The 16635-nt window shown below is 43.5% G+C and overlaps 1 protein-coding gene across 1 annotated transcript in view; it reads right to left on the bottom strand.

The window, feature by feature from the left end:
• The window catches only part of MCTP2 (multiple C2 and transmembrane domain containing 2), a 195509-nt gene that overhangs the window by 97266 nt on the left and 81608 nt on the right, over positions 1 to 16635 (bottom strand). The window contains 2 exon segments of the mRNA XM_032469472.1: positions 7939 to 8069; positions 10367 to 10531. Of these exon segments, the coding sequence (XP_032325363.1) occupies positions 7939 to 8069; positions 10367 to 10531 (296 nt within the window).

The raw sequence follows: 16635 nt of genomic DNA, 5'->3' as shown, positions 1-16635 counted from the left end.
TACCCATCTGCTATGAATTGCGTGTTTTCCGCCTCTTAACAGTCAATGTTCTGGCGATGCTGAAAATCTCCAACACGTTTAAGTACAGAAGCAAACAGCAAAAAGAGGGGGCTGAGGTGCTAGGCCATTTATTGGCTTCAACACGGAAACCTCTGGGCTTGCCTGGACCACACTTGGTTTGTTTATGTGCAGGTGGGTGAAGCAGGCAGGGCTGAGTGGAGGGAGGCAGGGTGGGCAGTGGGGGTTCCTAGATGCCATGGGTGTGTTGTTAATTCTCATTAACCGTCTATAATTATTGAGCACGAGGAATATTCAAGACTTCGCCAGAAAATGGAAGCACTGCCTCTCGTGTGTGACAAGGATGGATTCTTAACCTTAATCATCCACAGACTCTAACTTTGCCAATAAAAAGAAACATGCAAACTTATCTAATATATAAAGCAATGAGCCACATGGATACCGAAAAGTTCTAGTCTAATAAATCTGAAAGAAAGTTGGCAATCCCCTCCCAATTAAAGAGAAAAATACCAATAATATTAAAAGTCTATACCAGTTTTTACTACAGAATAAATATCTTAATGGTGATCTGTACCTATAAAATTAAATATAGGTGGGTATTTATTTCCTAGTTATCAAAAGTGATTTCAGTTATGAGAAGAGTGGGTAGAGCTCTGGCATGTAATAAATTCACCAAGTATTTCTACTGGAGACACATTAAATATATATATATATATATATATATATATATATATATATATATATATTTTAAATAACCCTCTATGACTTGAATCAAAATAATCTTTTTCTGTAGCAATAAGGGATATTTCAAAGTTAAAGTTTACCACTATGAGAAAAATAACTTGGGAAATGTTTTTATTTCAAAGGCAAATATGTAAGTGGGGAATTAATTTTGCCTGGAAAGAAAGAGACGTCAAGTTCTTTAACTATGCCATTTCTACAAAACTAAGTACCTGCAAATTCTGAACAGGTATAGCAACTGTATATATGCTTAGGAATATTTTGCTAAGCATTATTTCACACTGTTATATTCAGTCTCATTTATTTAGTAAAGCCCTTTCTTATGGGAAGATGAATGATCCAAATTTGTAAGACTTTTCTCTGGCGTTCACATTCATTAGTCCAAAGTAGCAATAGCCTATGTGTGGCACATTCACTTTAATATCGTTAACAATGTCATTCTGGTCCTTTGAAGTTTACCCTTTTTGTGGCGGTGGTGGTTTTGTTTTGTGAATGAGGAAAAGTCATTTAGAGACAGGATCTCTGCGAGCTAATTATGTTCGGGAGTCAAAAACGATATATAATTAGGCAATGAAAATTTTTTCTTGGATAATTCATAACGGACCTGACATTAATTCCAAAAAGTCATCGAAAAAGACTGTGAACAACATATAGCATATTTGCACTAACTCTGCAGACTCTCCTAGTGACTGTTCAAAGGCACAGCATACTTGGATAGGGCTGTTTATGATTTTAAACCAAAGGTGAATCACGCCCCGCATGAAATGCAAAGTAAATAGTGGGTTTCTTCTCAGAAATTTGCACATTTTCAGCACTTCTGAAGGCATTTCTGTCCACTGTGAAACTCTCGTACCCATCTCATTTTTAAAAGATTATTTCGATAATGAAGACAGAACACCTGCACGAAAAACCGCCTTGCCAATTTTAGATAAAAGAGCCCCATAAATACCAGATTTCAGGACAAACATAATGGCTTCTACATTCTCAGTTAATGAATGAATTCAGCCAAAGACTTACTTTTACTTTCCTTAGTGACTTGAAAGAGCCAATTAAATCAATACATTAGCACCAGGCCAATCAAAATTCAGCCTAGATCCTTCCGCCCATGGATTAGGACCCAGTCTCTTAGAGTCCCTGCCCCATCCCAGGAATTAATTGATTCTTAAGAAGTTGATGTCTTTCCTCTTCAGAATGAATTTAAAGCTACCCTCTCCCTACTGTTCACATCAGCTCCCCTCAAAAGATGATTTTCCATAAACTTTCTATAACTGAACTGCTCTCTCCATCTCTTCTTTCCACCTGGCTTCCCCATTTATTTTCACATTCTGGAAGGAAGGAGGAAAGAAGGAATGAATTTCATACAAAACCCTTTCCTCCAGGCCTCCCACTTTACTCTATTTCAACCTCAGTCCACATTGCTTCTGCCTGTCCTCCCATCCGAAGGACAAGCAGGATGCTCTGGAGATGAGCCAGAGGCTGAAGCACCACGTATATTAACCCTTGGCCAGGAACTCCTTACTGTCTGATCAGCAAATGCAGTAGAAGGAAAAAAAAATTAAAGGACTTTTCTTCCTGAATTTCAGATCCTTTTACCACAATACTCACTGAACCTTCTGAAGTATGTAAACAAAATGGCTATCTTCAGGCTCAAGGAAAGATTAATATTCTAAAACCTAAAATCTTTAAGATGTAAACATTCTGAAACACATTCACCAAAGACACGCTTAATATAAAAATCCTGAAAGGAGAATCTGGGCTGCTTTTTCCATTTTCTGCAATGCACCAGATTCTACCCTGAGAAAATACGAAATGATCTGTCTCTTAATTCTTTCTGGCCGCTACTGAATCTGCTGTCCTTTCCCAAGGCTTTCTGGTGTCTGCTCAGCTACCCACCACGGGTGCAGAGCAAGATCGGCCCCTGAGAAGACCTAGGAGACCAGATCCAGCCCCGCTTCCCAGGCAAATCAAAACACCACCTCCTCCTCCCTTCTTTCTCATTCCTAGAAACACTCCTTGCTCCCTCTTCAATTCCAGAATTTTACAAGTGTTGTTACATACTCTTTTCCTCTTTCATTTTGTGTCCTCTAAAGTGCTTCCCAAACTTTACCCAAACAGTAACCCTGTATGAGTGCTTACGAAAACTCAGCTTACTGCAGTGGATGCAAATGTTCTTTGAAAAATAAAACTCACTTTTTGGATATGTGGCTTAAAAGGCTTTCATAAGGAATTCATCAATTATCGTTAAAAATCACACCAACGTTAAAAAAAAAATTCACACCAACATTAATAGATGATAGGCACTTAGATGCTTTTTTTCCTATGAAAGGCTAGAGAGGAAATATGTTTACTTTGGGGACCAGACCATATGGTCTCTGTTGCAACTACTCAAGCCTCCCCTGTAGCATGAAAGGCGTAACAGACAATGTACACAAATGAACACGGCTGTCTTCCAATAAAACTTTATTCAAAAACAAGCAGCCATCTGGATTTGCCCCGTAGGCCCTAGTTTTGCTCACCTCTGACCTAGAGAAATACCCATAATTCAGCTGTGGTGAATTACAACAATGGAAGAAGTTTAAAATGTTACAAGGTTGGTGGCTGACAGTTGTATTGTCATGGTAATAAAGGTATCAGAGATAATGACCTAAGAATAATTTTTAAAAAGTAACTTTTAACTCACCATAGCCCAGGAAACTCTGGCCAGCATAATCAAGAAGTTGTGTTTGTTAACAAAAACTGGTAAACTGACAAAACTTAGAAAACTATTCTACTTGAGGGAAACAATGTGGAAAACAGGTGCTCAGAGCCTCTACATAAAAAATGTGATTAATGAGCATGAATAAGTTAGGTCTGTCCCCACGGCATCGTGTGTGACTTCATCCACAAGGGGAGTGACCGCGTTTGGACCATCATTCAGAAGGTGCTACACGCTGGTCCTAGGGCGACCAGGAAATTCTCACTCCGAAGTCAGATCTTAGACTGTTCAGTCCACCATAATCACAAGCCTCACATTATGAAAATAGAACAGCAGGGCACGGATGTGTGTGTGTCTAGACAGGAGCCACCGCTGTCCATCTGCAGGAGGTGGACTCTGACGGCTTTGTGACCTCACTCCTGCTTTCCTCTCTGGTCCCATCAAGTGACATCACCCACCCTTCTCAGCCCTTCCAAGTTTCTCAGAATGCATTCGCCCTCCTCTCCAGGCCTTTGCCCACGTGGTCCCATCCTCCTGGAAAGTCCTCCCTTCAATCCCCTTGTCAGGCTCACTACCACCCACGCTACAGGTCTCCGCTTAGACCCTGTTCTCCCAGGAAGCCGCCCGTTTGGCTCCCAAGATGCCGCTTGCTTCCTCGTAGGAGCTGAAAAGCTGCCAGTGCCTGAGGACAGGATCCACATCTGTTATCATTTTCCACTGAACCCTCAGCACTTTGTAGGCTGCCTGATACACGACATGCTCGATATTTGTTGAATAAAATGAACGAACAAACAAATGAATCTCAGTGGCAAAATAAAACTCAAGGTCAAAAAAAACCAAATGATAAATCAGTGTTTTTTGTTAACCAACTAAATATTCTGTCATCTCTATTTAATCCCCGATATAAAACAAGAAAGGGAAATACATATATTTGCTACATGCCTCCCAGATAAAAGTCTGTGATTCTATTCATCTGGAGAAAACAAGAACTAAATTATTTTTTTTTTTCCTGCAAGTGTTTTATTTTTTTCTCTGCATACATTTAAGCCATCCTTTCTGGCCACCAGGCAGTTAATGTGCTGATTTAGCGTTGCTTCTGACCTCCTGTTCTTGTCTTTCTCCATTAATCCCACCGCATTTTCATGTTTTAATTCGACACATAATTTTACCGTATCAGTCAGCCAAACCTGCTCAAGTTTTACTTGCCACGATAGCTTTTAACCTCTTATTCATTACCATAATTCCATGTTTTATATTATAGACTGGTCAGCTTTTAACATAATGCAAGGGGCAGAAAAGAGTGCCATAGTTTTAAAAAGCTGTAAATCTCAGAGGCTAAGGAAGGAGGTGAGCGGAAAGAAAGCGGGGAGTGTGTCAAGCCTGGCTGTAAAAGCAGATCCACGGCACGGGGTGCAGTCTGTCCGAGGAGATACTTCTGCCCTGATTCTCCCCCGCCGCAGAGCCACTCATAAACTGGCCGCGTGTCACAGCCACTTTCTAAGGCACCACGTGGGACCAAGGACTCGCTCTCAGGCAGCTCAGTTAAAAACAAGCTTGTGCACTCTCACTCTGAACTTTTCCAAACTAAATTAAGCCTTAGGATTTTCTATAATGAATTAGTCTCCAGCATCACTGTGACATGTAAAATACACTTTAAGAAAATGAGACGATTATTTCGAAAGGGCATGGGTTGGGGGATGGATCTGGAGCTCCACTCTAGCCATTTTGTTTAAGCTGGGCAAGGGTCTATATAGCTTGATTCCTTACTCTTCCTAAAAATTCACTGTCTCTGGACCATTGATGGACTGTCTGGGTTTTTTTGGCCCGTGAATAGCCACTAGCGTTAGCATGGTTTCGGGGGGCTGGGTCTGCCCCAGCACTTGATTCTCACCAGCCCCGACCTCCTCAGGAGTGACCTGTGGCTCAGTGGAAGCCTGCAGGTGCACCATGACACAAGGGACTTTGGAAAGCTCCCCTTGAGTCAGGAGCGTGAGGAGGAGGCTAGACACCAGGCTGGGGGCCACATCTGAACCATCACCTAGCCAGTAAAAGGTCGGTGACAGGCACGGTCCAGCACAATCTCCCCTTCAGCTCTGACAAGCAGTATGTAATGCAGGGTAGGTCTCACCCCCACCTGGAAGTTCACTCAGGGTAACACTGGGTAGCCGGCTCCCAAGAGATACCTTTCTTATCTTTTGTACCTCAGGAGAGGAAAAAGGAAAAGGATACCAAAAAAAAGTCTTTAAAATCCATAAAGAGGAAGGACAGAATGGCCACTGGGGCAGGGATGTGTCTAAGTTACAAACAGGAAAGAGCTAAAATAATAAATGAAGACCCAAATGACAAAACATGGCATAGAAGGGACATCTTAAATTATCTTCTGTGTCTGTAAAGAAACGTTAACACTCATTTGGAAAAGCATTTCCTATTATGTGAAAGAAACATGACAGCACAAAGACAGGTGAAATGAAAGGCCATTCTTCTTCTCACCCACGAGAATAACACCATTCGTCACAGGAGGCCCCGTTCCCACCGTTCAGATAACGCCTGGGGACACGGAGTTCCCTGCGGCTGTGCTTTTACGTAACTTATCCTCACTCCGAGGGCTAGCACGGCCTTTCGGATCCTTCTATGGTGGGTGTTGGCCGGGCACCGGTATGTCATAGTTGTGACAAGTGTGGGAGACGCTGAGAGAAGTCTGACGTGTCTGTTACCCCGCGTGGGTAGAGGAGGGAGAGACTAGTGAGTGATTTGACAGGCAAAATCTGTGAAATGCTTGACCCCAGGAAGACCTCCCTCGTGGCCTGGGGAGAGTGACATGGCCAAGTTCGCTATTCAAAAGCACAAACCTGGCCCAGGAGATGTGCAAGGAAGTGATGGCTGTACCTGCAGCCCAGACATGGGGGACAAGAGGGCTGTGCAGAGAATGTAGCCAGGGCTACAAAATGGGGAGGTGGAAGCACCCAGGCCTCGGCCCCGGGCAGTGCTGCTCTCCTGAGAGCGTCTGAGCACATGCAGATGAGCTGTGTGTGTATGTGCAGGTGTGTCTTCCACGTGAGAACTGGGGAACGTCACTGCCACCAGGTGGGTGAGAGCCAGGCTTCCTAAACCCCCTGGCACATGCCAGGCAGTCCCATGGGACGTGGCACCCCTGCTGAGCCGCACTGGAGGAATGGTCCAACGTTGCCGACTCCCACCCGTCCACCTCCGGACAAGCTACTGGGGTGGGACGGGGTGACGACATCAGAAGAGCTGATGTGCTGTGGACCAGCCCCTGCTAAGTATTTTTACACAGAAAAAGCCCTGCAAGGGGTATGGGCTGAGCTGGGTCTCATCCCGAAGGCTATCTCTAAATTCCTTGCTGATGGAAAAACATTTCCCTTCTCTGGGCCTCTGTACTTCCTCCTCTATAAAATGAAGGCATTATACTGGATGAGTGGTTCTCAATCTTTCATTTTCAGCAATAAAACTCTCCCCTCAAGTGGAGCGGCAACTTAGAGCACAGGTAAGAGGGGAGATGCTCTGGTTTTTGGAGAACCCTCTCTTCTCTAAGGGGTGACCCCCAGGCATCTCCCTGAACCTGGGTGCCAGAGAACTTGGTTTGGGAAGGACCACACACAGCTGTTCAGAGCTCATTAAATGCTATGTTCTAAGTTTAAGATTGGTGGACAGGAGGTGTGTATGTGGGATGAATAAATGGCAGTGGTTTGGTGGAAAGAATTTGAAAACACACAATCCCGACCCTCACACTCGCTGCTCTGAAGTCTACAGCCAAGGTGTTTGTAAACCTCTTGCATTCCACTTCATCTACAAAATGAGAGTAATTCCACCAACTCGCAGGGGTGTTAGAAAGATCAGAGGTGATGTACGCCTCCACCAGCATCTCCTCATGCTCACTGGGGCTGGCCACGGTGCAGGCACAATTATTTGACTACATTCTTACTACAGTTCTAGAAGGAAGCTGTAGTACTTACTGTATCTTCCGTTACATATGGGTGAGCCCCTCAGTTAAGCTGGGAGGGGCCAGAGTAAAGAAATAAAAGAAACAGATCTGGTCTCAAATGATTTCATTATGGTTTGCCACAAAGTTCACCAAAGGACACCGAAAAGTCTCCCTCAAATGTGGGACATCTAGCTTCGCAATGTTACTAAATGACATGGTATTTCACTAAGTAGCAAAACCGAAATTATAGGGAACACTGGGAATTACACAAACATTTCCCAGAGAGTCTGAGATGGCACGTCATCTTGCTTTAGAGAATTCCTGACACATACGACTTGCCTCCGTTTTAATCAACACTAAAACACACTTGCCAATTAAATAAAAGAAGCATCCACTCCCCCCACCCCCCACCAAGTTAGGGTCCAGCTAAGTTCTGGCTCCTCGGGAGCCCAGACAGACAGACGGAGCCCCCGAGCCCAGCCCCCTGCAGACATCAGCGCCACACGCGTCTCCCCCCGCTTAGAAAGCAGAGCCGACTCACGTGCCCAGACGCTCCTCGTGCTTTTTGCTGTCCTTTCCCCACACTTCAATGTCCAAAATGCCCATCCTGTCAGAGAAGTAGTGAAAGTCAAACTGTTCCCGCCACTGCGGATTTGCACTCTTACACAGTGTCTAGAAAACATGCAGTTATAGTATTTATTGTCTTAAAATGGCATTCAAGGCTACAGCAGCTACACATTCATTTCATTTCTAAACCGCAGGAGACCGTAACGGCAGGCCTCTCTCTTACCAAGTTCAAGTTTTCTTTTTGGAACGACAGGGACGTCGAGGTTACAGGAATTGGCAAAACATCATACTCTTTAAGCTGACCCCCAGATTCACCCATTTATCCACCACATTAGAGAAAACAGTTACCCCATATGGTTTCTTATACATATAAAATATAACACCTTTATAATAATGATTATTGACATGTTTTCTTATATATAAACTGTGTGTGTGTGTGTATATCTATATATATACATATATATATATAGATACACACACAATGTACCACAAGAGACACCTGGCAGTTGTCCTCTCTTATAGAAGATACTATAACTGGCTAATCAAACGCAAGTGACATTTTTATTGGCACACCCGTCCAGTGCTGGCTTAAGAACGATACATATTAACAGTTTGGGGTCTTAATTAACATCTGTTAAATGCACTGCAGGAGAAATCCGTAACTTGTACATTGCTGCCTATTTTTAAATCCGAGTTTACCGACTCCAGTCACTAGAGCGAGAGAAAGACTAGGAAAGTCCACTGCAGCCAAAGCTCAAAATGAACAAGCACGGTTTGAAAACGCCACACATGTGTCTGTGCTCCTCCAAGAGGGACTGCAAACTGCATATGTGTTCAATGCGTTGGCAGGACTTTGATTTTCGTTTCATTTACATAGAGATCCAAGTTGTGAATTAAAAAAAGAGCAAAAATGCGGGCCACTAGGTACGAGGCTCTCAGCGCACAGCGTCAGCTATGAAATCCCGGTGCCAAGCATCCCCGAGTGGGAAACAGGGACAGCTCACACCTCAGCTGCAGCCAACGTCACCCAACGTCACTGACGCTGTTTTTCATCATCATTGGGCTTAAATATATCAGAGTCCAGGATTTAGGCAAAAAAAAAAATCCTATTAGACCACAAATTAAGTACCACATTCCCCAAGGGGGAATGGAACTGATATAGGACTAATTCTGTGCTTCCCCTTGGTCCAAAGGGCTAAGTGTGCTCAGTAAGGAAACTTTCCCCGTTAGTCCTTAGCCCGACCCTGGCTGGCAAACGGAATCTTAGTGGAGAGCAGTGGTTATCCTGGATACACTCACTGTGAGATATGGCCTGGAACTACCTGGTTAACATAACTATCTATTTATTTCTGCCTTAACTAGCCTTCCATTTTTCACATTTCTAACAATAAATTATTCTTCAACCTGAGCTTCGATTCTCTACTCCTTGTGCTGGAGTAAATGACATTTAATGTTTGATTTTTTACCGAAACCTGTGTGGCAGAGACACCCTTTTGCCCCAATTCATTTTCCAACTCATCTGCATCAGCTATGGCCTCTATACTGGAAAAGCCCAAACTGTAGATAACCTCAGGCTTCTTTTCAAAATCTTCCACTGTTGTTTTTTTGTTTCTGTTTTTTTTTTTTTTTTTCCTATGTGGCTTTTGGCAAGTGACTTAACTTCCAAGTACCCTAGTTCCCTCAATCCATAAAACACAGGAAATATTCCTGTCGGACAGTTATATAAAGCTAATTAATTACCATGGTGTGGAGACTATGGTTTTTGAAATAAAAAACACACCAAATTACTAAGATTAAAAATTAAATGGAATTTGGATCAGCAGAATAAGACAACCGATTTTTAAAGACAGCTAAAAATGCCATTACTTTTGTAAACAAATCACTTTTAATACTTCAGTTTTTTTTTTAAATCACAGCAAAAATTTAAAAAAGCAGCAATAGGTGACTATTTTTGGTGTTAGTACTAACAAGTCAGAGAAAGCAAAGAGCATATAATTTTGAGAATATTTTTAGTTATCTCAAATATTTTAACCCAAACACAACATATTATGCTATTTTATTTTTGGAGGACTCTGAAAACATTCAGTAATCTTTTCCCGCATTCTGTGAAACACAGCTTGCTTATTTCCAAAGTGGAAATAAATCATGCATTCGAGCCTACTATTTGATGAGTTTTCTGTAGCTCTAGTTACTATATTAAAATAAATTACACTAAGCAATCAAATACCCTTATCAGTAGACTGCATCTATACAATTATCTTGTTTTCTGAGATGCTTCTAATACCTTTGGGAGGGTTAAAAATAAATCTGTTCTGGCGAAATTCGGAGTGGGAAAACATTTTTTTTCCATCTTTTTAAAATCTTACAGATACTGTTATCCTTAAGGGGTTGACGGAACTTACCTTACTTTTATACCTCTGGTCTCCCAGTTTTAACTGGACAAACATCTCTGTCATACTTCCTCCTGAAACATTCCTCCCTTCCAACAGAGTTATACTTATAATCCCGTTCCAGAGTTGGTTCTTTTTCAAGGTCTCTGAGAGCCGCAGGTTGCGTATCAGAGAGGACTAAAGTGAAACACAAAGAGGACATGTCAACTTGCTGATAATTCTTGAGTGCAACTTTGGTGATCAGAGGAATTCCAGCTTTCAATACTCGATTATAAATAACACTCCCTGCCTGCTGAAAGCGTCCTTAGCCCTCGCTGGTACTGCAATCACAGTTCTGTGGTTTCCTTCTCAAGCCCCAGGCTTGAAATGTACAGCGAAGGACGAATTCGAATGAAACTCGGGTTTGGTGCCGGCCTGCTGTCCTCCCACCCAGATGTGCTCTCTGGTAGGAATCCTTCAGCTGGGCCTTCGGCTGTTTTAATGGTAGGAAGGGAAGAAGGGCATTCTGGGAGGCGGAGGTAGAAGAACACGGCAGAGCCCTACCGGGAAACAGAACCCCTCTGGGCATTTAGAAATAACGGCTTTGAATTTATCCTTCACACTTGAGCCTGTCTCCACTTCCCTTTATTCCTTGGGCTACAACTAAAAAGCCTAACACCACTGTGAGATTCACAGCTCCAGAGGGAGCCTGTAATCGGCCAGCCAGCCAGATGAGCTTAGCAGACCTGGGGAGAAGGGAAGGATGGATAAAGACCACGGCCCAGTGCCTGGGACCCAGTCATTGTTACCTTGTTTTTTTTTTTTTCCTTTTCTACGTTACATTAGTCACTCACACACACCTTAAACAGAATACAGAGAAAGGGCAAATATCCCCTATTATTAAATTATAAAGAGGACAAGCAGACTTCATTTCTTTTTAATTTTCGTTATGGAAATTTTCAAACATACACAGAGGTAGAGAGAATAGTATATATTAAACCTCCACGCACTTATTCACCAGATTTGACATTTGGCAAATCTTATTTCATCTGTCCCTTCACTATGTTTTTTCCCCCTGGTTGAAATATTTGAAAGCAAAATCCCTTTTTGTTCTTACATAATAAGTAGCACGCCAGATGCCAGGACCACAACTCCACCCAAGTCAACTCAATTATCTTAAGGTTGTCAAACACCCAGGACGCATTCACATTTCCCTGAAGGTCCCACTGGTGTCTTTTAATGGTTAGTCTGTTGGAGTGAGGATCCTAACATGATCCACAGGCTGCATCCAGTTGGTGGAGTTCATTCATGGTCTCCTTTTGGTAAGCGACACGGCCCGAACACGGACGGCTTCATTTGAGGGAAGACACGCGGGAGGTGTCAAGCATCGCAGGGAAACAATGAGCTTCTAACGCTGCGTATTCATTCCTGTCACCTGCTCAGCACATCTTCGAGATCACTGAGGCATCCTTGTGCTGGGATACCCGTTAGTCGCAATTTATCACAACAAGCGGTACGTCAGTGCCATATTAATTACACGCCCGCTGGCCTCATCCAGCACACGATGCCCCACCACTCTTACTAAATAATACAACGGTGCCAAGCATTTCGTTGATCCTTTTATGACTCCCTTAAGTGAAGTCCATTTAAGGAAATCCATACTCCCGATTTCATATCCGAGTTACTTTTCACTTGAAATTGAAATCCGCACATACATGCACATGCACACACACATACAAAGGGGTTTGGAGGCACTGAGACAGGGCAAGGATAGGAGATGCGAAAGGAATTAATTTAAAAGGAAGAAAAAGAAAAACCCTCTCTTCTGGAGAACACGCGCAATTCTTTCTCTAACTTCTACTTGCAGTTGGGTTGTAGATAGAACATATTCCATAATGAAGGTTTATGAAATAAAGTTAACTAATTTTATATCTGCTAAAAACAACACACACCATCACAGTATGTAAATAGATACACAGATGTGTTTACAATCTATATGTGTGCACATAAATGCAGATACATGTAACACATTCTATAGCTTATTAAGTACACAGGCTGAAAACGTCTATCTTCAAAAAGAAAATGAGATTTTGATTCATAGGTCCCTGCTGCAATTTCCTTTTTTATTTTTTCTTCTTCAAGTTTGACTTGCCAACCAACAAGCTAAAGCATGACCTGTCCCATGGCCATGCTTCAAAGTTCCGACAGATATATTCCTCCCCAAACACTGCAACTCTTTCAAAATCCTTTTTCTAAAGAAGGGAGTCAAGTCCACCCGGGATCAAAGGGCATCCTACAGTCTGGCAATTGCCTGAGAAAAATGGCAGTGCTTTCCATGAAATATGCTCTAAAATAATTTTGTGGCTTGGTATGTCCTAATTTCAAATTGGATGTTTATCTTGGAAAGGCTTCTATCTAACTTGTCCATAAAACAGCCCCACTTAGCTCTATGAGCTCTGTGAAAATGGAATCCGAAGCTGGTTATTAAGGGGGCCCAGAGATAGGTTCCATATGGCGGAACAGCATGGGAGAGCATGGCTAGGGCCTCCATCAGGCCCGGCTTGGCTGGAGCTCCTGATCTATCCACGGACACTCGTTGCATTAGGCTGTAACATCTGGATTATTGCTTGTAATGTCCCTGGGAAATATCCACTTTCCATCAAAGCCTTTATCTATCTCAGTCGGACTTTGAACATTTCAGTATTTAACGCAGTCATGTTTGATGTGACGGACTTGCTCTTTGCTGTCCAAGTTTTTTTTTTTTTCCTCCTTACTAAAGGCAGAGTAGGAAAAGAGAAGTATTTATTGCACAGCACACAGATAGAAAAGAACACAAGACCTTTATTCCACTTATTTCACCTTAAATTATCTCTGCAAAGCCCACCGTTAGTTTATGTCCCAGTAAAGTTTCATGTGCAAGCGATGTAGTCTAGGATGTCTGTATGAGCTTTAAAGACGTTCTTAATTACTTGCACATTTCTCTTCCACCCTTGAGACCTGGGATGAGGCTTTAGAGCTCTGTCTGTGGTTGGGGGCAGCGTCTGGACCATCCTGTGTGAGCTGGGACTCAGAGCCGGGCTCTCAAAATCTTTGGTGCTCTTCGAACACTCCCTTTTTCCCGGCCATAAATCAACTCCTCTGCACTCACTCTGTTAGCTCAATAGCTCGGGTTTTCGCGTCTGTGCCCGAGCCCATAAGTGAAATTTGTCATCTTAATGCAGCTTGGAATGTGAAAGGAGAGAAGGAAATGACCCATCAGAGGAGGAGCCCATCCCCCTGAACTGCAACAAACACTGGGAGACAGAGCAAAGCTTCTGGGTCCTGACCCTCATTTCTCAGCAGACATAATGGATAAAATACAGTACATCAGGGTTTGGTTATTTCTCTCCCTTCTCCCAGGGGATCAGAACCTTTCACTATTTCTATGAAGGTTCATTCATAGGCTCTCTCCTCAGCCCCTACCCTGCCAAACCCACACCCATTCGCCTAAACAAAAAGGGTGACTTTCCTCTGAAACACACAAGTCAGTTACGGCCAGTGAAGATAAGGTGGGGTTCTTCACTTAGAAACATGCTGACTTTTGTAAAACATGCAACAGATTCCAAAACATTAAGTTACTTCCGGGTCATGAAAATTTCACCGGAAAGAAAGGGAGAGAGACGGGAAGTACAGACACTTCTGCTGCCTTCCAACAGGTGGAGAAATCTCGGGGGGTTTTCATCTGGGAATAAGCTCTCAAAGCAGTGAACAGATTGTCCATCCAGGGACCTATAAAACGGATGGCAGCTTGGTGACATACATTATTGGAGGATTTTGGCCAAGTGACATGCTGTGCTGGTTGGTGATGTGGACTCCAGTACCCTGATTTCTTGGTGGAAACCTCAGGATGATGGACATGTCAGTCCAGTGCCTCTTGTCTGTCCTGGGCCAGAAAGAGGGGCAGACAGGTCAGGAGTGAAGAAGGATCCTGAAAGAAGGACACGGAGTCCAGGAGCTGGGGCCACAGCCTGTGTCACCAAAAGCAACATGACATTCAGCGATGCCACGGTCCAGAAGCAACTATACTGACAAATACCATGGGCTAATGATTCAAAGCACTCCCTGTGGGTAAACAAAACACGAACATTACAAAAAAAAATTTTAAATTCAAAAGAAAGGCATTGAGAAAAGGCTTCCACAAGATTTTTCTAATAGGCCTACGTGCCAAACGTGGTACGGGTACTTTTTAGGTCATCTCAGCGATGGAAGTTGAAAAAATATGTGTTCCAATGCTGCCAAGGCAACTTATTTTGACTCCAATTATTTTTCCTGAGTCGCTGTGAAAAAGTAGGTAGTCAGTGGAGACAAATGCATGGGGGGCAAAAAAAGAAAAGAGCTCGCTTTATAAGCAAAATGGATAGTAAACAAGATCCCAGTCACGTTGGCAATGCTCAGGAAAACGAAGGGAGAACATTTAGTCTATAAAAGGTTTCCCTGAAACAGCCCTTTCGGGCTTTTGCAGCATAAAGCTACTGCTCATCGTCAACAGCTTTTACAGCATGACATGAGAAGGTCCGCACATTCACGCAACAGGCTTCCAGAAAGTTCCTACCCAGCAGCTCCGTATATCATCTGAAGAGAACCCTGCAGGCATAAATCCTCCTGGAAATACACAAAAATCTTTGCATAGGACACAAAGAAAGCCTTCTAAACTTCCCACAGGAGCATGGACATGGAAGATGAGATTTATATTTGTAGGTGAAAACTCTACCACAGACCCGAGGATGTACAAACACATGAGCTATAAAAAAAAATTGTATTACTTTTTAACGATGAGGGGATATCCCTGCTCAATTTCTTGCACTTGAAAATAAAAATCAGATGAAAAAAAATGGATAAAGTCTATAAAGATTCAATGACTCTCAGAGTTTAAGATCCAGGAGGAAAAACACGAAGGCCATGTGATTTGAGAAGATTTCCCTTTTTGCCCTGACTTCCAGGAAGCTCAGAATTAAGCGTTGGGCTTATATGCAATCATATTCATCCTCTGGTTAGTTCTTGATTGACGTGTGTCATCCTGCTGGCTTTCACATCTCTGTTCCATGTTTCTATGTTTCCCTTTCACTTAAAATAGGTCAGGGGCACCCCCATCCAGGACTGGGACTAGAGTGAGTTCAGGGAAGCAGTCGGGGTGAAGAATCTAGGGAGGTGCTCACTCTCGGGCTTCTGTGAGGGCAGGGCTGGCCCCCAAGCCCGAGTGCCTGCTCACATTGCTCACCCTAATCCCAGCCAAACTTCCCTGCGAGGCCTGCCCCTCATGGCATCTCGGGCTTGGTGTCCTACGGTTCCCAGCATCCCACATCAGACCCCAGTCCACACCAGTGGTTCCCAAACATGCATGGGCTTTGGAATCACCTGGAGGGCTGACTAAAAGATTGCTGGGCCCCACTCCAGGGTTTCCAATTCAAGAGGGGCCACACATTTTCATTTCCAACAATTTCCAGGTGATGCTGATGCTGCCGGGCCAAGCAGTCTGCTTAGAAAAGCCAATCGTTCGGAGCTGGTAACAGTTTGGTGCCCTTGCATACACCGTGTTATTTTATAAGTGTCAGGTCTCAGTCCACTGCCTCCTCCGATTTGGTGAGACTCACTGCAGTCTTCTTTCTCTGAAAGCTTTCTCTGCCCCCAGCCTTCATCCTGCCCCTCTACCTGCAAAGCCAAGATAAGGGTCTAATCTCTGAATACCCCTTCTCTCTACACTCATCTCTCCTAAGAACCCAACAGTTACGACGGCCAAGTCTTATTCACCTCCGAATTCCCAGGACAGTATTCCTGCCAATACCAATGTGTTCAGTGAGAGATTTTTGGCCAAAACTGATTCTAATGTTATTGAGAAGAGAGATTTGAGGAACGGTTTTGGAAAGCAGTGGCTCTGTTCTTCTGGGCTGGAGCACACACAAGGTTTGACAGTTCTAATAGATTCATGGTCCTACCTGAGCATGACTGAGAGCTGCAAACAGAGAGCGCCGGCAGAGCCAAAGGCAAAAAGAGAAAGTGGGAAAGGGGAAAGAAGACAGGGAGGGCTTAACCTCAATTCGTGTAGAACCCTCACCATGCAACCCACAACTCTTACAAAGTCATGACACTAAAAGAAGTATCAAAAAAGCCTAAAGCAAGAGCGGAGGCCCTATATTTTGTAGGGGCATCCAACAGGAAAAGAGAGCCTTTCCAGGTATTGAGAACAGAGAACTGGTCTCACAGGGATGTACATGCTGAGACTCCGGACAGAGAAGACGGAGATCACGAAGGTAAGTGACCGTGGA

This window comes from Camelus ferus, chromosome 27, assembly GCF_009834535.1.
Source record: "Camelus ferus isolate YT-003-E chromosome 27, BCGSAC_Cfer_1.0, whole genome shotgun sequence".
Taxonomy (NCBI): Eukaryota; Metazoa; Chordata; class Mammalia; order Artiodactyla; family Camelidae; genus Camelus; species Camelus ferus.
This window is presented reverse-complemented; position numbering and strand designations above follow the sequence as displayed.